General features: G+C 38.2%; 1 protein-coding gene across 3 annotated transcripts; it reads left to right on the top strand.

The window, feature by feature from the left end:
• Window positions 1-72: 72 nt before the first annotated feature.
• trip10a (thyroid hormone receptor interactor 10a) lies at window positions 73-17,429 on the top strand. 3 transcript variants are annotated; one of them, XM_030140908.1, is made up of 15 exons: window positions 73-385; window positions 5,840-5,955; window positions 7,075-7,131; window positions 7,508-7,655; window positions 8,311-8,373; window positions 9,078-9,182; window positions 9,291-9,419; window positions 9,562-9,708; window positions 9,828-10,016; window positions 12,992-13,015; window positions 13,659-13,768; window positions 14,006-14,138; window positions 15,022-15,107; window positions 15,185-15,318; window positions 15,863-17,429. In XM_030140908.1, the coding sequence occupies exons 1-15, from the start codon at window positions 362-364 to the stop codon at window positions 16,012-16,014; spliced, it is 1,617 nt and encodes a 538-aa protein (XP_029996768.1). In that variant the 5' UTR covers window positions 73-361; the 3' UTR covers window positions 16,015-17,429. The 3 variants fall into 3 exon arrangements, with proteins under 3 accessions (XP_029996768.1, XP_029996766.1, XP_029996769.1); XM_030140906.1 differs by lacking the exon at window positions 12,992-13,015 and adding an exon at window positions 12,542-12,706; XM_030140909.1 differs by lacking the exon at window positions 12,992-13,015.
• The last annotated feature ends 7,994 nt before the right edge of the window (window positions 17,430-25,423 follow it).

Here is a 25,423-nt window from a genome sequence, read left to right as displayed (position 1 = left end):
GGCAGGCAGACAGTCAGTGGGATAACACAGTTGTCCAGAGTCGTGTGCGGCTCAGTGCGCTGCCCCTTTAAGACTTAGGATTTGGGAGTGACGCGGATATGAAACCTAGTTTATCCCTCTTTCCTTCGCTATGAAAAATATTTGGACAAACTAGACTAACGACTGCCAACCCAAGTTAATGAGCTAATTATGAAGATGATTCGCATTATTAGTTAAAGGCCTGGAACCCGCAGTGCGCACTAGTTGTAGTGATTTATCACCTCGGGATTACTTGTCAGGGCCGTCCTCCGAGCTTTTGGGATAACTTTGGAGAAGTTCTTTGTATTCGAGATAGTCGGGCAGCTTGGCCGACAAGCTGAACATGGACTGGGGCTCAGAGCTTTGGGTGAGTCCATCATTTGGCTCGGTTTGATGAGAATACATAAAAGCAGGGTGCACTTTACGCAGATTGTTGGTTCTCGTAGACAGTCGGTAACTCTAAACCTCCAGGCTGAGAGGACTAACCTACATGTCTGAAGAAACGGAGAGACCGGAGCAGGCTGTGGATGTTTGCAAAACGGTGCATTCAGGAGCATGGAGCTAATATTGTGCAGATTCTATTCAACAGTATTTCAGCATATATTGATTTGATTGATTGATTTATTTCGAACATGCAAAGAAAAAAAAATTAAAAAAAAAAAATAAAACATTTAAATGGACAGAATCTATCTTCAAGCACATACAAGTCTGAATTTTGCATGGTCGAAAAGGAGTAGGAAGAAGTATAAACTTATTTAATCCTATCCCTCAGTGCTTTTACACCTTTATCACTAACTTGATACAAGAATCAAATAATACTATTTTCCTAATTTTAGCATCAAATCACAACAATTACATAATGCAGTAACTGAATTACACCCAACAATATGATCATAGCAGTACAGTCATACAAACAGACTCAACAATTCAACCATTTTCTTCAATAATTACAGTATATTTATCAGTACAACACCATCCATAAACAAACAAGCCTCATTGTCATTATTAAATACTGTACCTCTCAAGAATCATTTTTTTTTATATCTTTTTTTTTTTTTTTTTTTAACTGAATAATGTTTGATATTTGTTTTATCTCCGCACACAATTTGTTCCACAATTTTACTCCACATATATCCATGTAAATATGCTGTATTTGATATCAGCTTTCAGTTGTTTTAGTGTTTCATATTATTTTTTGTTTCTCATCATTTAGTTTAGCTACTTTATACATTCAACACTTATAATGCATGCAAGGTTTTTGTCAAGTTAAAACAATTCACTTGCCATGGTGTGTTGCAGGGTGTTTACATAAGGGTGTTCAAAGTGTGCTAAGGTGGGTTGGACCCAGTGGGGTGGTTCAATGTTTACAGTCTGGCACACCTTGCATCCATAGAGATGAAATCAGATGCTGTCATTTGCCTTGACAACAAGCCCCATCACTGATGCCCACCTGGTAACAAGTGGCACACTGATTCCTAGATAGTTTAAAGTTTTAAACTATATCTCTGTAATATGGCTGTTTGGTATAGTAATAAGGAATTAAATAAGTGTGTGAGTCAGTTATTTTGCTTTTTAGTTTTTAGTGTAGTAACTAAAATTATCTCCACATGGTAATTTCAGATGACTAGGTGTTTGTTAAGAGTCAAAGTGTTACAGGTGACAAAATGAAAGGTGTGGGTGCAACCAGTTTTTGCTGACACTTTCCCTGCCATGTTAACTTGATGTGTGGTACAGTATATGTGCCAGTGAAGCAGAATGATAAGCCCACACATCCACCAGCATACATGCACATTCTCTGTCAAACACCGTATGTAAAATGGAGCAATGCAAAGATGATGATTGGGAGGTTGTGACCTCATTACTGTCTCCCCCTAGGCCTCTTCCCCTGTCCCTTTTCCATCATACGTGCTGGTGCAATAGCCTAATTAGTTTTGCCCTACTTTGATCAAGTCAGAGAAACATCAGTACCCCAGTATCATTATTAGGCTCTCTCTCTCCATACAGAAGTCATCTCTGTTCGTTGCAAGAGGCTGTTTAACGGTTTATTAGAACTCTGCATGTAATAGTCTGACTTTGGTCATTGTGAAATCAAAATAAAATTTTTTCATTCAGTACAATAGGTTTCTCGCTGTGCAGTCTTTCTTTTCATACGAGACAAAGCCCTGCAAGCGCTCTTTGTTCTTTTAATGTTTGACCGGAGAGTCCTCCCATGGGTCAAGTCAGCTCTATGGCATCTGTCCCCTGATTGTTGTTAATCCAAAGGCTATTTTAAGGTACAAGTTTGCAGTGTGGAAGAGCAGTGTAGGTATTAGCTGCGATAGTGAGTGCTATGAGGCCAGTCATGAGAACTTCAGTGTGGTAGGTCTGGTCAGGCCAGGGCCCTAATTTTCTTGAAGACAAGGTGACTCAGGGTTGAAATATCCATCCAAGCCTTGTGGACTGGTGACTTTCAGGGTGACTCCTTTTGTAGTTATGTGGATTTGACTGTGCCAGTTTGTCTCTGGTATTACTGGAAATACGTGATGGTATCGTCATGCAGACTCTCAAGATTCTTGCTTTGTCTATATGAGTTTTTAAGACTGAAATCATTATTCTCTTTGTTACAGCACCTAGTGTAAACCTGTCACAAAACGTAGTTGTATGGCTTCCCTGGCTGGCAAGCTATGTAATTGCCAGAGCCAACCTACAATGGTAAAATTTAAATTGTTAGGCAGTAATAATAATGATAATAATCACACTTAATACATTCTATAGCTTTACTGTAAACCAGACAGGTTGCTCTTAAAACAAACCTTTTAAGTAAACAAACAAAACAAAAGGTTAACAGTCATCGTTAGTAGAATTTCATATTCAAAACGCCACATAAATTATGAAAATCAGTTCATTCCCAGTCTATGTACTGTAGACACAGCTGGGGCAGATTATAACAAGCAGCAGTAATATGACAGCAATTGCTGCTTGACAAGACCATAATTATGTACTCAAAAGCAGAATCAAATGAAAATTCTTGCCAAATATAAAAGAGCATATATAGTTCATGAAGTGATCTTTCTTTTCCAGGATTACTACACTGCTACATATGACACTGAAATGAGTCAGTGTAAGTAATATCCTCTGATGAAATATGTGACTAACATTACACTGACTGATACTCCAAAAATGTATTTGTTAAAACTATAAGTTGACATTTTTTTGTTATCAGGAATGCAAGCTTTGTCTAATAAATACAACTGACAGCCATCCAAATGTTGATGGGCAGATTTGATACAGTCTTTTATCTTATTACAAAGGTGATAATATATTTATGTACAGGTATGCACCACAAAGCTGGAGTGTATAAGGAAGTATAAATATTGAATGAGAATCAGTCAAAGCAGTCCTCACAGTAGTTGGCCTTTATTTCACAAACTGCCACAGACTGATGTGGAGCTCAGAAACTGAATATGCAAATAACAGACGTTTCTATGCAAAATGCCTGCATCAGAGTAAGAACTGAGAATAACTTCCCATTTCTGCTGTCATAGCCATTTCACAGTGAGTTACAGAAACGTCTTACTCATGCAGTCTATAATCTATAAGGGAGACCACATCTTTCAGCCGTCTTTGTAGAGGCTGATCAATGGTGGATTTTAAAAGGCTGATGGGATGGTAATTTGGCACTGTTAAAAGTGGATTGTAGATTAATCAGTCAATAAAACACACTTGCAAAAAAAAAAAAAAAAAAAAAATGAAGTCTGTTTTTGCAGAAACTTAACTTGATTGCTTGTTCTCTAGCAAAATAAAGATGACATGCTTCTGGCAGAGTGGAATGCATTAATAATGTCTTATTATAACCAATAACCTTATCATGCTCATAATTTACAAACATCACCATCTTATAGTGTTCGTTTAAATTATTAATTCATTAACTGGTCAACCTCGTCCTCCTAGTAATCTTTGCAATTTCAAAATGTGATCATAAATCTTAAACTCTGGAAATAAACAAGAAACTTTTTATCGATGTACTCCTTGTTCACATTACCGTCACAATTTATGTTCCAAATTACTAGGTTGTAAACAAGACTGTAAAAGTTTGACCACAACACCATGTCAAGTCTTGACCAATAAGCATTGCACATTGTCAACTGCTCCTCTTTATGTTTGCACAATTATTGCTGCTTTTGCCTCCCCAGTTGTATTTTTACTTGCATTTTGATTACTGCATTTATGCATATATTTGTTTTTTTGTGTTATTGAGACTAGAACTAAAACATTTTATTGGGAGTGGAAATATATAAGTTTGAATATACAGTTGCCAAAAAAATTACTACTCCACCCTTGTTTTCTTCAATTTCTTGTTCTTTTTAATGCCTGGTACAACTAAAGGTACATTTGTTTGGACATGTATAATGATAACAACAAAAATAGCTCATAAAAGTTTAATCTAAGAGCCGATATCTAGCCATTTTCCATGGTTTTCTTAATAATAACCAAAATCACTTCAGTTCTTACATCAATAGTTATGGCATTGTACTGCCAAAAACAGTGCTTTTAGGCATTCCATGTTTTCTTTTCTGTCTGTTTTAGTCACATGACACATACAGTACTTGATTGCATAACCATTGTTTTTGATGACTTTTGATGGTCTAATCATTTTTTTCACGACAACATGGATAATTTCACCTTTTGTTAAAGTGGAGAGATTTCAGGACTACTTTGATCAATATACCTTGGGCGCGTAACATATACTGCTATAAATCATTTATAAATCAAATATTGATAGGATATCTTAACATAGACTACATGTTGCCAAATTGCCAGAATAAAATGGAGCTAGTATTTCAGTATTATCCTTCTCCACCATTTCTACTTGCAAGTGAAATTGAGGTCAGTTACTTTCCAAGTCTAAGAAGAAAATCTGTTGTTAGCACCTTAGGAAATTAGGAAATCTGCCGTTGTAAGTTGGCTGTATTGACTATCATTACTTCTGTTGTGCAATTAACGGAGGTTAATTAAACCCCAAACACTGGCCTTTCTGCTGTTATTGCAGTGATAGATTGCAGGCCTCTGTTTTAACCCTTAAATGTGTTCTGTAATTAGACTGCATATTGTCTCATTCATTTGTCCCTTTTGTTTTACCTTAAGGGCAGGAAGGGGAGGCAAGAACATGGCCCAACTTGTCAGGAATCCCCCTTTTGACAATGATCCCTTCTCAATACAGAAAGAGAGTTTGAAGGAAAAGTTTACAGTGCAGAGGAGATTGGCTCAGATCACTGCTCACACTAAAAGACTTGTTTGAGCTTGAATGTGTCATAAAGTTCTTTACCTAATAAGGAACAAAAGAGGAAGAAAGTATTTCTTTTATACTGTACAATATAAAAAATCAGAATCAGCACATTTGATTGTCCTGTGACGACCAGAACGTAAACATGAAACAGTTGAATAACGTACAAAATGAAGCCCTCTAAAATTGATGAGATGAAATTCATTGTTATATGTTTTGTTGCTTAAGAGAGCCGCAATTTATTTTACACTGTACAGCAAAATATGTATCAGAGCACCTCCTTCTTCCTGTATGAAAACTGTGACTGCTGCAGTGACCCTGTGTCCTTTAACTGTCTCCACAGGGTGTCTCATGATTTTTTTAAAGCTAGGTTTACAGGCCATCAGCAAGATTTTACATGTGTAGAGCCTTCTTGGGATATCTTGATTCAGGATTCCTTGCAATGACCTCAATTTGACCAACACCACAGTTATTATAAATTTGAACACATGCTCTGTATCCTACTGTGTGTTGGCTTTTGATATTTTCCTTATTTGTCTGATATGCTTCCTTCCCCAGGACCAATATGACATCATTGAAAAGCACACACAGTCTGGCCTGGAGCTTGTGGAGAAGTATGTGAAATTTGTGAAGGAGAGAACAGAGATCGAGCAAAACTATGCTAAACAATTGAGGTAGGCCCGGTTCCTGTCGTTGTTCTCCTGTACAAGCTGCCTCAGACGCTTGTGTGTGAGTGTGGTGCCTGTGTTGGTGTGTGTGTGTGTGTGTGTATGTTTGCTTGTGTTTATATGGGTGCATGTTAAAAGACTGTTTATGAAATGTTTGCGGGGTCTTATGACCACTTTGGGACAGAATCTAACTTGTCTCGGAAACACTGGCCTCATTCTCCAGCTGCAGTGTGCTTGCTTGCTCTCCCTCCTTCTCTCTTTATCCATGGTGCTCCCTCTCCCAGTTGTCTCCCAGCCGGCAGGCCCACATCTGTTTGAGTGCTGAGCTGTGCTGGAGAGGAGAGGAAGTGGGAGCAGACTGGCACATGATAGACAGGATGTGGTCAGAAGGAGAGTGAAAGGAGGAAGAACAGGACAAGTGAAGCTATTTTAATACTTGTAGTAGAGTTTTGCTTCTAATCTTATTGTAAAACAAAGGATTATTGTAATGAGTTTTTGTAGCACCTTTTATTTTTCTCTCATGCTCAACCGATATGTTTTTTTTTGTTTGTTTTTTTATGTCAGATGCAGATTATTTAGAGAGCTGGTGGCCCAAGGCTGATAGTCATGTATAAAGTCAATATCATCTAATATCTAATAAAATGCAGGAAATGAATAATAGCAATGAGACACAAAATATCACATCATAGGTTATTTTATTTAATATATTCTGTAATGTGTTTACATTGTGCTTATGTTAAAAGTGAATTAACTAAATATATCCACAGGTAATCTGAACTGTAAAAAAAAAGTCATGATTGGGTAAAATAAAGTATATGTATCTTACATTTATAAGTAAATGACAGTGTAGCTTCCTGTTTCTCTGAGAGAATTAAAATTTGCATGCATTAGCATACTTACATAAATGAAAAATAAAAGTGGAAACAGTGTTAGAGTATAGAGTGGGTCCCAGCAGCATGTCTTTATTCTGACTGACAGATGATGCTTTCCTGCCACAGTCTATGCTTCCTACACAGCAGATGTCTACATTTTTGTTTACCAGCCTTGTACATTTGTAGCTGTGCTTGCTGATTACTAATAATTATTTCTGTACCTTATCATTTAATGCACTTCCATCCTCTACAGGAACCTTTCAAAAAAATATAACATCAAACGCAGCAGCAAAGATGAACCAGAATGCAGGTGAGCCACTGTGGAATTTGTGGAAAAGACATCAAAAGAGACACATGATTGAGACACATGATTGAAAGGTTTTGATAAATTTGATTATTTTATTCTTGTTTTCAAGAAAACATGCACCTGTAAAGCCGTGTTGGTTACTCATTTCTGAAGCATAATAACCACAAAACTGTGTTTATAGCTGTTGTTTTGCCATTAGTCTTATCCATGGTGCTGTTTCCCAAAAAGGAAGCAGGAATAAGGAAGTCATGAGCTTCTTATCACGGCATGGTCCACTGTTGTTTTCTCTTTGAGCCTGGCTATGTATCATCTTATCAGTGGCCCCATCACTATGTCCTTTAAACACCACCCTTTCCTTTCTCCTCCTCTTTAATGGTAGATTGTCCAGCTACCAATCCTTCTTGGACATCTTGAATGAGATGAATGACTACGCAGGGCAGAGGGAGCTAATTGCTGAAAACATGATGATGAACATTTGCATCGATCTCACCAAGTACCTGCAAGACATCAAGCAGGAACGGAAGATGGTGAGCTTGATAAATCTGCAGCCACCAGTGCAGTAGTTAAGTTATATTTGGCATGTTTTAAAAAGTAACATCTCACATTTGACTTGAGAGTTTTGTCCAGAAGAGACTTTGCAGTTTTATTAAAGCAGCACATGTTTCCAAAGCATCTAGTGTGGATGCCTATAAAAGAAATAACTACTGCACTAGTATTTATGTAAATTCAGATGCATATTCACTAACAGTCTACTATATATTGGGCTTGAATTTATGTATACAACCCACATTGCTGAGAGGAGGTGTGAAGGGTTAGAGGAGGACACAAGGAGAGTTTAAGTAGGAGTGAAGATGTGAAGATCTAAATGTTGTGGCAGGAAGGGAACTTTGCTTTCTGTCTCCTGGGAGAAGCATGGTCTAAGCAGTGGTGTGTTTTCTCTATGATGAATGTTTTGGCATTGTCCCATTGGATTGCAGAACACTGCAGCCGTATACAGGCTCTCTCTGCAGACGAGATGTCTCAAACAGACACATTGGTATTTGTTTTCTTGTCTGTTATGTTGTGTGGCTTTTGGTGGTCATTGTTTATTCTATGTCTACCCCTACACATAGCTGAGTCTCTCCCTGTCATCTGACCCTTTTCCCCTCCTCTCACTGTGTCTATTTTTATGAATGTCTGCAGTATCTGATAGAGGCCAAGAAAGCCCAGCAGAGTTTGGAGAGCACCTACAAACAGCTTGACAGCGTAAGTCTAATATTGTATTCAGGAGAAGACTGATTTAAATGATATGTTAACTGTTCGCTAAACTCACAGAAATTGTATAAGTATTAAGTGGCTACATTCTCTTACAGTAACAACACACTGCAAAAATCTAAATCTTACCAAGTGTATTTTTCTCATTTCTAGTCAAAATATCTCATCACACTTAAAATAAGACATAATCACATAAAGAGTAACTTTTCAGTGAGATATAAGAACTTATTTTAGACAATAGATCTTGAAAATCTTATTTCAAGAAATCTTACCAATATAATTTTCACTTGTTCCATTGGCATATTTTTGCTTAATTCAAGTAAAAAAAAATCTGCCAATGGAACAAATAAGTTCTTATATCTCACTGAAAAGTTACTCTTTAGGTGATTATGTCTTATTTTAAGTGTGAGATATTTTGACTAGAAATTATAAAAATACGCTTGGTAAGATTTAGATTTTTGCAGTACAGATAGAAATACAGAATAAAACACTTACCTCTTTTATTCCTGTATAATCAAAACCTGGTTTCAGATTTGACAGTTCTTAAGAAATAAGCCTCATCTGTCTCTTTTTTTTGAAAGACTGCTTTATAGAACTAGAGAACTTCTTCATATTTGATTTATGTAATGGCCTCATGTAGTTACTCTACATGGTCTTACTCTTCTCACTGTCTTTCTTTTATTTGTGCTCACCAGAGTAAAAAGCGCTTTGAGAGGGAATGGCGAGAAGCAGAGCGTGCAGCACAGTATGCAGAAAAGACTGATCAAGACATCAATGCCACAAAAGCGGATGTCGAAAAAGTAATGAGAGGGAAAATTCTGCATTATGAAGACTATTGCATTGAACACACTGACAAGTTGAGTGAAATGGACACCCAGTTAATATGTTTTATTTGTGTGTGGTTGTAGGCCAAACAGCAGGCCCATATGAGAGCACATGTTGCTGAAGAGTGTAAGAACGACTATGCTGCTCAACTCCAAAAATACAACAAGGAACAGAACCAGTTCTATTATATTGATATGCCACTCATTTTCAATGTAAGTGAATGCTTACTCTTCACTGAGATATATTTTATACCATTGGTTTACATATGAAGATCTTGACGTTAATATGCATTCTGTTATAGGCAAAGTAATATGTAACGTCCCATTTGAGAAATTGTTGTTGTGTGTTCTCCAGAAATTGCAGGATCTTGATGAGAAGCGGGTACGGAAGTTAGCGCAAGGCTACATCTTGTTCTCAGACACAGAGAAGCATGTGATGCCCATCATTGGCAAGTGCCTGGAAGGCGTTACTAAAGCGGGCACTAATGTTAATGAGAGGAATGTGAGTTGGACACCAAAATGCTGAATTGATTTTAAACATTTAACATGGCTTCACGCAGACCACTTATTTTGACTGCACAAACACATATCTTTAAATCTTGATCATTCCTATCCGTGCAGGACTCCATGGTTGTAATAGAACAGAACAAGTCAGGCTTTGACCGTCCTGGAGATTTGGAGTTTGAAGACTACAGTCAAGGCATCAACAGAGCCTCATCTGACAGTAGTCTGAGTACTCCTAAAGGCCCAATGGATCTGCTGGGAAAGAACAGGAGCAAAAACTTTTGGCTATTCAGCAAAAGGAGTAAGGTAGGACATTCCACATTAACACCAGGGGCTAACATAACCTAAAAATAGTAACCCACATTTTGCCATGTGGAAATAGTTGAATGTATTTATCAACCTTCTCCACCAATGACTTACTTCAGAGAATTTAAGCTCTACAGGTAGGCAGTCAGTCAGAAGAGTGTGTGGCTCTTTGCATGGCAGTGTTTCAACCACACTGTGAGTTGGTGAAGTCAGGAAATCCCCATCTACAGAGAGCACTCAGGATGGACCTGTGGTTGTGCCTACACATGCACAACATAAACGCACACTCCTCTCCACAGCTCAACATAATAATGCTTGAAATGCATGAACCTCTCATTTTATCATCCAAAAACTTACACGAATCCCAACACTTCTGGAAGAGGTCCTTTGCATGTCTCTGTCCCCTGGCTGTGTATGAATAAACCTTGACCCCCCCCACAGCACCCCTCCCTCTCTATCTGCAACGTGGTTTCCAGTAGGTCAACCAGCAGTCAGCATTCTGCTGTGCTTGTGCTTTCATCAGCACAGGGCCTAAACAACATTGAATTTTCCTCTACAGGCATCCAGAAACACACTGCTTCCATTATACTGCCCAGAACGTAGCATTATGTCCTGCATCACAATAAAATCTTTGTAGCAACAAATCAGGATGACACCAGGTTTGGCAGGTCAGAAAAACTGGACCAGGTCCAAACACAGATGCTGTAGAGTTTAACTTTGCTGTTTTTGTTTCTGCCTTTAAATATCTATTTGGGTCAAGCGGCCTTCACTCCACTGGAAGTCGTGGCTCTTATCTCAAAGAAGTGCTCGTGCTGAGGTGTCAGTTGGTTCAAAATAAATTGGTGATATGAGTGGCTTATCACTAACCAGCTATAATGCCCCCCCCAACACTAAATGATCCACTCTTGCTTCTTCCCTGCAGTGTTTGCTTGTTCAATGCCTCTCTTCTTTCTGCATGTTGTATTGGCTGTGCTCTCCTGTGCACTTTTCCTGTCCTGTGTATGTGTGTGGCACACCGCACTGTGTCATCAGTCATGCTCTCCCAATTAGGGCTGTAGCAGTCTGAATAGGAGGCTGAAAATATTGGCTTGAGTGAGCTTTTGGTTTATGCCTGGCCCCTAAACACTCCCATTCTTAACTGCTCTCCTTTACTTATATCCCCATAACTCTGTGTAAAGTAGCATATTCCCAGTAGATGTTCACATAATAGTAGTGCGGTACTTCCAGCTCTTAGTATTTACACAAGAGACTTTGTTAAGGGGCTGTTTTAGACATTGAGTACTAGAAGACTAGAAGGCATCAGTCAGTTTGGCTAATGGACCCCACCCCTTTCTTTTCACATATGGCTAACACTTTAACTATTTTCTGGTAGAATACAGTTTTTACCCCAGGCTTATTTTTAAGTTTACCTCTTTCTGAGAGGTCGTACTGAACACTAGTCAAGCCCCAGAAAGTCTGTTTGCACAATTCCACTGTAGTAATTAAGCAGGGAATGTGTAACAACTCCACTGAAGTATGGATTCTTAATTTATCTATGTAGGTCAGAGTGTGAGGATATATATAGGTTTGTGGGCAGTGTAAGAACTGTAGACATTAGAATTAACAGATTCCTAATGATTGGCCATAAAATGGATTTTCCCCTTTTATAACACGAGTCTAATTGTGATAATTTGAGTGAGTATGCTATTCTGTTATAAATACATTTTAACAAACATTATCACCAGAGGTACACAGGAGCTTTAGATGCTCAGTAGATGTTTTTACACAGTTTAATAAGTGCAGGAGCGCTAATGAAATAAAGAAAAGAATAATTATTACAAACTATCCCATTGGAGCAAGGCAGAAAAGAATTTGGAAGCACTTTTATGGGGTACTTACTTGTTGCTGATAAAATCATCTATGTATTACAACTCTAATTAAGACTAGTTGGTCAACACTAAAAAAAAGTTTCTGAACAGTTTCAATAATGCATTTTAACTTTTCATACGCAATTTTACTTAAAAGAGGATGCAATTTGTTTGAAATGTGAAAGAGCCCTATTCTGAAATGAATAGAAATGAAATATGATCACTAAATGTATTGAAATAATAAAAGCCATGTTGTTAAAAATAATAATTTGGTTTAGTCTGGTCTGGCCTGTCCCAGTTCCTCACTGAGGCTCACTCCACCCTTCAACCTGGCTTGAGTTTGACTGCAGGTGTTGGGCTGCTGTGGTACTGGTGTGGGTGCTGTGGTTGGGTGCTTGCTGTGTTTTTGTGCTTTGGGTTTTTCAGATGAAACCCAAAGATCCAGGTGTGTGTACTGCTTTTGTGCTCTCTGGTTTTGCTGCAGTGTTGTCCTCCTGGCTTTGTGGTGTGCTTTAAGGTGTTGACGGTGTCTTTTTCTTTCCCTTGTCATCTTGTTTTCTTTTTGTCCTCCCCATCCTCCCTCTTTCTATCCTTCCGCCCCTCTTTTCCCCAACACGCCACCCTATGTCTGCATACCTCATGCTCGGGTGCCGGTACTTTGGTCTCGTTCCACCCCAGCTCTCTCCCGCTACACTCCCACCTTTCTCTACACCCCCTGCCCCCTCGCCCGCTAACGGACCCCCTTCCCCCAAGTTTGGCCGGGATACGCTGTCGTACTGTTTGAAGGAGATCAATAAGACAGTCAAACCCAGAATCTCCTCGTTCCGGACTCTTAGGAGATCGGTGAGTCACCAAACGAGATGGTTCACACGCTGGACACCTCTACCAGTCGGGGCTTGTACATTTTCCTGTCTTCGTGATTCTGCAAGAATGAGTGACTTCCTCAGATGAATAAAACAAGTAGCATTTTAAAACTTCAGTATATAGAATTATTGACCATGTCTCTCCCACTGCTTCTGTTTGTATTTGTAATAAACAAGTAAGTAAGAACTTTTTAAGGCTGAAAGCAAGAATCATGTAAGGATATTGTGAGATTTTCTACACACATACTGTTTTTTTCTCCCTCAGAAGTTTACTCCAGAGAGGATGATGGTAATATGGACATCAGAGCTGGTGTGGGGAACTCATTTGGGTGATGACCTTAAATGGCCGCCTCTTTATTACAACAGCTGATGTCTTTAGATTTTTCTCAAACACAAATCTCCAGTTTTCAGAATTTTTGGCTGAAGACCCTCAACATGCAGCATCCAACAGTGTTAATGTGACAAAGCAAGTTTGTGTTGAAGAGGTGGCCATCTAGTGGTGGTTTAAGGGAAGAGAGCTTTGTAGCACAAAAAGAAAATGAGAAATTCAGTATCCACATTTGAAATGGTCATACTCTTTTTTGCACTTTCTTGGGTCACCTTTTTGTTTCAAGACTTTGTTTACTGAACCAGAAAGTAAGAAAACTGCTTTATTGTATTTGTTGGTGCATGGGTGGTGGTTTTGGGTTCAGCTCACTCACTGCTGTGTATCAGTTGTTTTACGTTAAGTTGAAGCCAACAAATCTATAAAAGACATCTATGAAACTAATGTTTGTTTTGTTTAACATTGACCATTGAGCTGAACTCAAACTGCAGGTGTGTTGTGGCTCTATAGGTGCCTGTTTCTCTCACTGTGGTTACTGTTATGAAACTGCCACTTCGCTGTCAAACGAAGGTCAGTCTTAACCCTCCCTTCCTGTGAACTCTTGCAGCCTACGGTAACAGAGGACTTTGGCCATCTTCCTCCAGAACAGCGCAGGAAGAGGTTACAACAGAAACTAGAAGAAATATTCAAAGAGCTGCAAAAGGAAGTAGATCAGAGGTGTGTGTGTTTGTTTTCCTCCAGCGTATTAATAACCATCTCTATTAGATCCTCTCAGGTGGCAGTGCAGATGTAATATTAATGCAGTGCATATCAGTTTGTGTACTTGTGCAGTGTCTTTGTGAGTGTTTGGGTTGTTTACACAGCTCTAAGCTCTGCAGGGAACTGATTTCTACTGAAAGTCACTTTCCTTCTTTCTCCCTTGTTCCTCTATCTCTCTCCCTCTCCTCTTCTCAGTGAGGCCCTGGGGAAGATGAAAGATGTTTATGAAAAAAATCCTCAAATGGGAGACCCTGCCAGTCTGGCGTCCCAAATCAGCCAGACATCCCAGAATATAGAGCGACTCAGGGCAGAGCTCAACAAGTATGAGGTAATCCTGAGTGATGTTGTTCATCTAAACCTATTATTATATTGTCACTATGCCTTCAGTAGTTCCTTTGACTGCTGCTACTACAAGCTGAAGCTGCAATTCTTAGCATATTACAGGGGGATTCTGAATTTACACAGATTCCTTGTCACTTAGAATACGATATTTTAATCTAATAATGGTGCCTGTTTTTTTAAGCACAATGCGGTAATTAAATTGTTAATGGTTCTTTAATCTTCAATATTTGTTATTTAAGGAATGTCTCAAGATAATGCAGGTTAAAAGTTTAATTTCCCATTTTTTCCCATTGTACAGTATGGTGGTTGACATGTGATACCAAAATACAAATATCCTCTCCAGAAAATGTAACACATCCCCTTTAATGCAAGAGGAACTAAAATATGTAAATTTTATTTAGATGACAAAATTACAAAAAAATGGTTTTCACTGACCACCGTAATTGTTTGTTTGATTTCGATGCTCATACTATGTTCAAAAAAGTAAGGACAGAGACGAATAAGACTGAAAACATTATAGAATATTAGATCAGAGAGTATGCTATTGGCGTGTGCTCCATTTATGCTCATTCATGATCCCCTAACCTGCTAAACGTGTAATCTTTCATAACAGTCTCACTTGTAACTTTTATTAAGTTTGTTGCAGGTGTCAAACTCTTTATTAAAGCCATATTTATTTACGAAGCACAATTAAACTGCTCAGTGAAAATCTTTTTCTTAGTGATTATTTTAGTTTAAAGGTTCAAATGAATTTTTAAAAATCACTTTGATTTTTATGGGGTTTGGAAGTAACTGCACACTTATTTTAAATGCTCCATCTCATAAAAAGCATTGTATTGCTCTTTTTTCTTTTCTCTTCACTTAATTAGACTTGGCTCACTGAGGCTGGAGGTCGGGATACACCGCGCTATAAATCTCACACATTCAACAACAACGGAGCCCATGATGTACACAGGTACCACCAAATTCCACAAACAGGCATTATATTCGACACAGGAAGATGTTGTCTGATTCCTGTATTTTTCTCTCCAGTCCTGATGGAGCTCACTCTGATGAAAGCACTCCTGATGCCTCCCAAGCCATCTACGCTGAATTTGATGACGACTTTGAAGATGAGGAATTAACTGCTCCTATTGGGAGCTGCACAGCTATGTACAACTTCCCAGGTATGTATCAGGGTGCTTTGTCTGAAATTTTAATATTGTGCAAGATGAATAATGTCGCTGGTAAATTTATTAAATTTAGGCTTATGACAGATAATCTTGTTGAGAAATGAGGAACTGCTTCTACATTTTAGCTCTGCTCCTTGAGGACATACAATAAATACTCTATTTACTTAATATGTGGTTTGCTTTGCTTGAAGTAATGCTTTTTTTCCGGTAAGTGAAACTTTGCTGGTTGACTATTACAAGCAAATACAAAAAGTCCATAATTGTAGACTTTGTTCATAGTTATTCGAACTTTTCTTTTGATCTGACACATATGACTTTTTTTGCAATATTTAAATGACACATTAATTAATGCCATTTACTGACAAAATATCCTGTGTCAAAAATGTATTTTCTGACAGATCCTTGCCTAGTAGCTCTACTTTTAATCCAGCCAAACTAGAATGATGTGGTGCAACCAGCATCCAAATCAGGCAGGATGTCCATCAGCATTGGCCTAGCTTCACAGTGCTGTGTGTCATCATCTGGGCTGTGCTTTCAGGGGCCAGTGAAGGGACCATCTCTATGCAGGAGGGTGAGGTCCTGGCTGTTGTAGAAGAGGACAAAGGGGATGGTTGGACCCGCGTTCGTAGGAATAATGGGGATGAAGGTTACATCCCTACATCTTATGTCACAATCACCCTAAACAAATGATATAACACACTCTAGCCACAAGAAGAGATGAGCGCCGAAAAAAGAGCTGTATGCATTTCTTCCCAATGGACCAATCATAAAGAAGCCGCAGCACAGTGGGCGGGACCACTGGTTTATCCAGAGGAGGGTCCAAATAAGGTTCTTTGATTTCATAAGAGAGGTGCCCCAAATAGGCAGAGGAATGGTGCTAACATACCGTTCATTATGGCTCACAAATCCAGCCTGAGGTATTCTCATCCAAGTTCAAAGAGACATTAAACCATATTTTGTTAGGTTTTGATGTAACATCAGGATCATTTTGGGTTGTGGTTAATAACTTGCATGGATCTAAGGCACCATCATGGTAGAACCGTGTGCCTCATTCCATAGCCTAATAAGGCATTAGTTTCTGAAAGACATAGAGGAGGAGGAGGAAGAAGATGAGTGCTGCTGCCATCTTTACACTGAGTGTTAGTACCAGTAACATTTAGGAGGAAGTTACCTCACCTGTTTACCTTTTTCAGTTAACGCTGACCTGCTCTAACTCATAGCAGTCCACTCCACATTTGAACACATATGTTCACAGCTCTTCCTTGCTTTCCATATTCTTCTAATAGCACTTGCAGAGATGTATGGCACTATCACTTTGCTCATGCTAGAAGCAAAAATCATGAGTACCTCAGCAGAGTTACTGAGGTATACAGGAGATGTTTTTGGTTTGTAGAAATTTGTGGAACCAGAGATGTTGACAGCGCTCCTATTGAAAAAACCACAGGTACACAATTTCAGAGTCTCTTAAATATTCAGACAATCACAGCCATATCATCATTAATTTAATTTTCATCCTATAACCATAACAATGATCTATGATAATAATTTATTACATAAGTCTATGTTCTATAAATACGATTTTCAAGTTTCAGAAGTTTGTGTTAAGGATGTCTTCATATTGTTCTTTTCCCCTTGGACAAGTAGTGGACAGTCTGGAGCCACAAAAGGGAGTAAATATTGCACACATAAAATGTGCTACATTAAGACTATTGTATTTATGTAATAAATAATATATATTTTAGGTATCACAACACCACTATTGTCTTATTAGCTTTTAACCATGCAAATAAAGGTTGTCGTGACAGAAAAGTAAATGTCTCTAATGATGCTGCAGATAATGTTGGTTTTGTTTGGATTTACTTAACACCTTCGCAGGTCAATCCTTAGTCTTGGTTTTATGTTGTTTTGGAGCCAGCAGGAAGCACTACTCTTCAAATAACTGCTCATGTGTCTATAGTGCCTTATTGTTGTCATTGTAAGGATTCTGTATATATCATTTATACCAAGATATGTTGTGTTTTTAAAGGCTTAATAAATGTAAAACACATTTCAGGTTAGAAGTGGTTATATCATTTCTGGACTGGAAAATAAATATTTGAAACAAACATTGTGTGTCTTGGTTCTGTAAGGTGTGTGCCATTTGTGCTGATTCAGTAAATTTGAGGTCTATGGTGTCATCCAACACAGTTAGACCTTAAAAAGGATTGACAACCATTTTGAGAGCTTCTGTGCACCACAACAACTTGGTCAATATGTTTTCTTCTTTACGGGACAGTTTAGTCAATACTGGTGTTCATTGTGTCACTTTTCCCTGAAGTAAGAGACTGGAGAAGTTGAATTTATGCTTTCACTGAGATGAAAAATGTGAGGCCATATGTTATAAAATAATTCATACTGTAGTGCCTGGAAGGGAGATATTCAACACATAAAACTAAAAATGTTTTTGACTCTTAGTAATGTAAAAGGAACCTGTCAAAATGTTTTTTTTTTTCCAGATCATTTTAAAACTTTAAATGTCATCTGATGTTTTATAGTTACAGCAAGTGTATTGCATGCCCTTTGAACTGTTGCGTACGCACATTTTAAAAGTTTTTTTTATTTTTTTTTCATGGCTTGGTGTTGACTTAGATGTTGTAGCAACCTTGGAAAAAACGTTTGATCTCCCATCACAAGATAAGGTAGAATTCATTGCAGTGCCTGTGAAAATTGTCAGTGTTGAGTACATGCAGCTGCCTTTATCAATAGGTGGCACTGTTGCATCATTTCTAAGGCATACCTCTGCCATCCACTCTTCTCTTTGCATAATTTTGTTTTCAATATAGGCCAAGCATTTGCATACCTGATTAAATTGCACTGGCTTCAAAACCGTTCTGTTTATAATGACTTATTAAATAACCCCCAATTGGCATGCGCCCCACTTTCATATTCACCTTATTCGTATCAACAGTCAAATGAAGGGAAAGACAATTAAAGTAAACATGGTCAAATATTAAGTTCAGACTGAAATAATCGTGTTTTCCAGTGGAAATGAAACAACACTGAGGGGGGCTGATGGAGCGCTTCCCAGCAAAGGGGGCTTCAAGCAGTGGTGTGCTGTTGCATTGACTGACTGGTCAGATGACTGAGGAATAGACTCATCATTTGTATGCAAAGCCTTTAGTCACAGGATGCGTTAAAGGTCAACTTCTCAATAAGGATACTGGATCCAGCCAACATCCTGCGCCTGCCTACAGCTGGGAGACAACACTGCATCCTGGCACCTTTGCCTACTGGCGACATAAAAGATTTCCACATTGAAGCCTGCACAGTTGGAGATAGTTCAGCTGCTGTAGTACCTGCAGCATGTTGCTTTGCTGCACCCAATCAGCTGCAACAACACCTGCTACAACATCAGCAGGGGTGTGGCTATAGGAAAGTAATTTGTGGAGATTTTAATCCACATAGAATGGTGACATTCCAGTTTTCTGCCCTTTCAGAATCATTAGGAATTCAATCTGAACACAATAGAATTGAGGTAATCTCAGGCACAGTTAACTGTACCTGCCATCAAACACAATCTGCCACGTAATAACAAATGAAACCAAGTCTGCTTCACTGTTTTGTAATGTGCTGCCTCTGAAAATAGGTACCTTTACATGATTCATTCTCTTAATCCCACTGCTTTCCTCCACCTCTGAAACAGGATTAATATATTCAATATAAACACTAAAATTACATAAGTAATTTCAATGTGATAAAGTGGTTTCATGCATGCAGCAGTAAAACCCTTATTAGTGTGCATATATGCAATTTTGAAGCCAAACCAGAAATAACTGACTCTTCCATAGTTTTTTGGTGTGAGGTAAAGAGATTTAGCGTCAGCCAGAAGAAAAGGAGTTGATGGATTAACCTACCTGTGGTGCCATGGTTTTTGAAAATGTCTATTTTTAGTTAAATTTATTTAAATGCAACCTAATATCAAGGAAAGCTATTGTGAGAACAGCTCACCTTTTTCACTGACCTAATTTGAAGGTCCTTTAAGTTGTTACCGTGTGATCTACTAATGAACACTACCTGATGCTAATTAGCATTTAGGTCAGTTGAATATTACAGTAGTGACTTAAGAACTAAGCTGGAAATAGCCATCGTCTTTGCAAGAATTCAGTATTGTGTCAGTCTCATAAGAGTGTAAGTGATATATCATACCCTTTTTATTATGGTGGGTGCTGTTACAAAATAAGCAATTATTTCTCTGCCTACTGCACCACAGGTGATTAAAGATTTAAGAGCTCGATCTTCCAGCAGTTACTGCAGGAAGAAGACAGAGATGGAGAGAAACCTTTAAGCTTTTCAGCAGCTCTGTGTGGTCTAATAGTGTCTGATCTCACTATACCATTAAGCCACAAGAGAAGACAATTATAATACTGGCATAACAATGTCTGAATAATTGATATTCTCGGTTTAGAATTTTTTTGTTGTACCAACTCAAGTTCCTTGTGATCTGAATAATGAAAGTCATGAATAAACAAGCAACTTTTACAACTGCTTTGTAGGGACCTTTAACATATAATTTTTAAAATAAATTAGAGGTAAAAATTCTCCCACATACAGTAAATCACTGGCTTGTGTTTATTTCTACAGCACAGCTTGAGGCCAATTTTCTGTATGTTTACTACTTTTATTTTTAATCATTTGGCTGAAGCTTGCTCTCAGTGCATTCAAGGCTTCTTGTATATGACAATCTAGACAGCCTGAATTAGCTCAGCTAATCAAAAGTATTTTAATACTACCACCCAGCTCGTACACAGTTTTCCCAGGAGTCACGAGAAATACAAAATTGCCTCAGTATCAGCAGTAAGCTTAATCATGCAGATGTAACATGCCAAAATAAAAAATAAACAGTAATTAATGGTCAGTGTAATACTGAGACTACACAAAACTCTAACTTGACTCAGGTTTTCATGAGAATGCCAACAAGACAACAGTGGTGATTAATTCTCTTTACATTAGCATGCTTCAGGCCTTTTCATAAACAATTCCCCTCTTTATTAACATTTGGTCTCACAAGCAGATGCAAAATGAAAAAATACCTTAGTTTTGGTTGTCTTATTTGTGCAACATTAAATTGCATAGAAACATAAACCATTATTCTGAGATTTTTTGAAGGAAATCAGTTACTATCAAAGGGGGAAAATCTGTGAAGTCAACACTCTGATTTTGGGCAAAATGCAAAAACAAAACCAGTTAAATACAGAAAGAGTGAAAAATAATGATGCTTTTTGCCTTCATCAGAAGGTAGCATGCACACTGTGAATGGCACATTCTTTTAAATTTGCATATTATTTTATTTAAATCCATCCATCAACTATCTGTATCTGCCAGAACTTTTATGTTGTTTATTTAATCAAGTACAAGTTCTTTGTATCAGCATTGCACTGTGTAAGTATCTCCAAGATCTCTTAACAAAAAAGGATGTTGAAAAAGCATGTGGATTTCAAAGAGAATGAGTGAAAAAATACATCTTAACAGATGCTGACAAGTTATGAAAGCTTTAAAGTATAAAAAGGCTGTTTCATGTAAAGTGAATCCGATTATTCAAAACTGGATTGCAAAAAAGAAAAACAGATGGTGTTTGAACACTACCATTCAGTTGCATGTATTACTTGATTATGAATGCAAATATGAATTCTCTATATTGTGTATTGAGCTGAGTGGAACTAGGCAAGTCCGTTACCAAATCTAATTACTTCTGTCTTACATAATTACAGTACGTCAGTAGCACCAACTATGTCTAAAGTTTCGAAACCACAGAACCCCATATGCAAGGACTTTCAGACATGCTGCTATTAGGATGACTTTTATTACATTTTCACATAGAAGCAACGAAGAATGCAAAATTAATGCAAATGAAATTAATCAAATTAAAACAATTTCTGTAAAGTCTTCAATTAGTTTTTATTTGATTTACTCCTTAAAAATCCCCATAGCGCAGGGCCTTCAGTCTTCTCTTTTTATATTTCTGAAAATGGAGGTGAGTGTCTCTTCAAATTCAACACGATTTTGATTAAGACTGAACCATTTATAATATTTACTGTTCTTAATCAAATCACACAACATCAGGTCTACAATTTGTCCTATTTGTGTAACAGCACCAATTGAGTTTAATAGCTCCTCAGTCAAATTGCCAGGTACTTAACAAGTGGGTATAGACTTCAGATTTTACAAATATGCGTGATTAGATGATGGAAATTGCTCAACTGCTAACCTATTTGAACAAACACTGAGATTTCCATAAAGTATAAAATCAAGGTAGTGAATAAAAAAGGGAAATTCAAGGTTTTCTTTTTCAGTTTTCTTGTTATTTAGAAGCAAAACAGTGTCACTCAGAAATGAGGCAAACCTGGACAATTTGGTGAGGCCTATATGTATAAGAAGACAAATGTGGAAGACCAAAGTCAGACAGGCATTGTAATCGCATTACATACACAGCGCTGCTGAAAAAAAGTCCCCTCCTGGATTTAACCAAGCAAATAGGTAAGAGCCATCGACTGGCAAATTACTGCAGTGATTAATACGTTTCATTTGGCAACAAGTTGTTCAACCCTAAGTGATGCAGTGGAGCTTCTTATTTCTTAAACAACCATCAGTTTGCCTGAGAGCACAAAGATTGGATTGTGGAGCAATCAAAAAAGGTCATGTGGTCTGATGAGTCTACATAAGGGTCACCAGCCCTGGTCCTCGAGAACTACTGTCCTGCATGTTTTAGATGTATCCCTCTTCAAGCACACCTGACAGGTCATTATCAGGCTTCTGCAGAGCTTAAGGATAGGGCTATCATTTGAATCAGGTGTGTTGGAAGAGGGATACACCTAAGACATGCAAGATAGTAGCTCTTGAGGACCAGGGTTGGTGACCCCTGGTCTAGATCATAAGCTGTGTAATTAGTGGATGCAAGAACCATGACAGAGCCAAAAGTGACCATAGTTGGAAAAAAGGTTCAGAAAACCAGGAGTCCGAGGGGTCAGAGGTGAGTTAATGTGCTAACTTACTGGGTTAGTAAAAAAGGTAAACTTCATCCAACATTATAAAGTCACTTTACAGTCTTGTGAGTAGAATCTACTAACCATGACTACAGTAGAGCTGTCCGTGCCTTCCATATCCGTAGCCACAAGACGAAAGCAGCGGAATGGGGTCAAATTGATCCCAAGGATAACACAAGGGATAAAAGGCCTTTTATTAGTATTGGTATCCCTGTGGTGTGGGTAAGGACTCACACGCACAGTGCAATCAGATTGACCATCTTTATTACAAAGTCTTTAACTTGGAACAAAAACTCAGGAATCTTCTTCACAGATATTTTATCCTAGGCTTGGAACACAAAAATCTTAGGATTAAATTTACAAGAATCTCAGGCAGCATGGCCGGCACAGCCTGAGGGGCTTGAAGTCTTCCTCCCGAGTGAGAGCAAGAATCTGACAATGACTGGAGAAACTGAGCTGCTGATATGGCTTGCTCATTGGCTGATGAACTGCAGATGGGGGAGGATGAGTAGACTGCAAAACCTGATGTGGGTCATCACAATCCCTGAATTCCTGACCCGGTAGCTGAATTAACCATCATCTAGACTCTTTCTGGTCTCAGTTACTTTACCTGGGCCAAGGCATTGATGTCTGTGGGTGTTGAACTTTCACTGGTAGGTCTATACCAGGGGTATTCAAATCCCCTGGTTCAATTAATGATCAGCTCATCATCAAGCTCTGCAGAAGCCTGATAACGATGTAATGGCTTCCAGGTGTGCTGGAAGAGGGAAATATCTAAAACATGCAGGATACCAGCCCTCAAGGACTGGATTTGGAGCCAGTTTCTTTCCTTATAGTCCACATTTAACATGAAGGTGAGAGGAAAAGTGGATGATACTCTAATTATACCTAGTGCCTATAGTCCAAGCTTGTGGGGACAGTGTTTTGATGGGGTTGCTTCAGTTGGTCAGGTCTAAGCTCAGTATTATTATGTGTCCAAAAAAACAATTGCATTAGGTCGCTGAAATGACGCCATGGTGAATGCATGCTGCATTTAAAGCTAAGGGCAATCCAATTTGGTCACAGTATGCATATGTTTAGGGGATAAACCAGTCCATCCAATAAGAAGGAGAATTGTTTTACTTGGATTTAATGTTTTTGTCCTAAACTGACCTTCCCAGTTAGTCAGTCTCTCTTGACCACGCATATCCTCCACAAGGCTTCACTAATTAAGCAAAAATGTTTGATTTAGGTTTGATATAGAAAAGGCCCTGGGCTACAGCCATGGAAAGATTTTCGGTCTTCTAATCCCAGTGAGGAAGGTGGGATTTGTATTCAGCATGAGAGGAAGTCCTGTCTAGGAGTCTCAAGTGAGGGCAGCAGAAACTAATGAATTCTTTTCACTGAGAAAATGCAGGCTGCCAAAATATGACCTGCATCCCTTTGTATTCCAGAAAGTTCGACCCAACAATGAAATGCTTTCGTGAAGTAAAGACAGATTATAATACAACTTGTATGACCTGCATTCTGCTGGTTGTAAGGTCATTCTCTATGCTCTCCACATCTTGCGCTTTAGTTTGCTGCTTAACTGTTCACGTTCAGATTAATTTTATTGATCCCAAGGAGAAAGCCATCTGCCCTGCAGCTCGGGAAAAGAAGAAACAAAATGAAAATCAAAACAAGAAATCAGTGAATTAGAGAACAAGAACAAGTAGAAACATACAAAGAGAGGCAGGTCAAAGGAAATGTCCAGTTCAGTGGTCAGATTGTCATCAAGTAAGGTGTTTTACAATCTGATGGCAATGGGGATGGAAGACCTGTAAGATTCGTTGCTGTGGTGTAATGAGGTGAGTCTTCCACTGGAGCTGCTTCACTGGTAGGTCAGAATGTGGTGAAGAGGATGATCTTAAATGTTCATGATGTCTTCTGTCTTATCCACATCCATCACCTATCCATTTTGCCATCTCCTCAGCAGACTGCAGGATAGGACAGCATGTGTGCCACCACTGACTGGTAAAACACCTCACATCTACAGACCTGAGTCTCATTAGCTATAATAACCCACTCTGTCCCTTTTGATACAGTGCATCTGTGTTCAGGGATTGGTCCACCTTGTTGTCCAAATGCAAACTATGATATTTGTATATAGACACTATCTTGATGTCCACTTCATAAATTGTCTTCACTGATCAATCAGGGTGTTTTGACTTTTGCAAATCCACTGTCATGTTTTTGGTCTTGAAATGTTGAGTGAGAGGAAGCTTTTAGACTCCAAACCAAGGTTATGATAGGTTTGGATTTTTCATTATAGTTTAATTTTATTTAGTTTTGACTGTTTTTTCTCTAATTCAGTTTGTCCTAGTTCTTTTTAGAGCAGGTTTGCTAGTTTTTATTAGTTCTTGTTTTTTTTCTAAATGCTTAGTTTTAGTTTAGTTTGAGTATTAGTTTTACTTTTTTCATATCTTTTATCTTCCTCGACGTCATATTCAAATAAATCCCATGCTGTTGTTTTCTCCCAGCTTTAGTGTCCATGTTTCCAGGTAGAATGGGGACGAGAAGCCGACTCAAACAACAAGTGATGAGAAGTGATGGACCATGAAGTGCCGTATGGTGCCACCAGCTAAAATTGCTCGAATGAAATAAACTAATTTCATATTAATCCAACATTGACAAAGACGAAAATGAAGGGAATTTTTTTCCATAATTTTTATATGTTTTAGTTAGTTTTGTAAGCAGACAATACAGTTTCAGTTAGTTATCATTTTTTCTTTTAATTTTAGTTTTTATTTATTTCAGTTCACGAAAATGTTTTTTCAATTCTAGTTTTCATCATTTCATTAGTTTTCGTTGACGATAATAACCTTGCTCCAATCTGGGTTTACACAGACCCTGATATTCCATTAATAACAGGAATAACAGTTCAATCAGAATAAAAATGCCACCTCAATCAGAGGAGATTGGCCTGACCAGAAGGAATTTTCAATCAGAGAGAGCAGGGTGGAGTAAACCTTTGATCCAATCAATAGGAAAATATTAGATGTGTAAACACTTGATTCGATCCACTCTGTCTTGCTTTTTCTCGACCCATGTAGGGGTAACAT

Source organism: Sphaeramia orbicularis, chromosome 8 (genome assembly GCF_902148855.1).
Source record: "Sphaeramia orbicularis chromosome 8, fSphaOr1.1, whole genome shotgun sequence".
Classification (NCBI taxonomy): Eukaryota; Metazoa; Chordata; class Actinopteri; order Kurtiformes; family Apogonidae; genus Sphaeramia; species Sphaeramia orbicularis.
Note: the sequence above shows the minus strand (reverse complement) of the source record. Positions and strands in the feature narration are given on the sequence as shown.

Excerpts from the sequence above, each read along its gene's own strand:
- trip10a (XM_030140906.1), top strand. The coding sequence starts at position 362 with ATGGACTGGGGCTCAGAGCTTTGG. Across the intron at positions 7,132-7,507 it reads AAAGATGAACCAGAATGCAG|ATTGTCCAGCTACCAATCCT; the intron begins GTGAGCCACTGT and ends CTTTAATGGTAG. Across the intron at positions 7,656-8,310 it reads TCAAGCAGGAACGGAAGATG|TATCTGATAGAGGCCAAGAA; the intron begins GTGAGCTTGATA and ends GAATGTCTGCAG.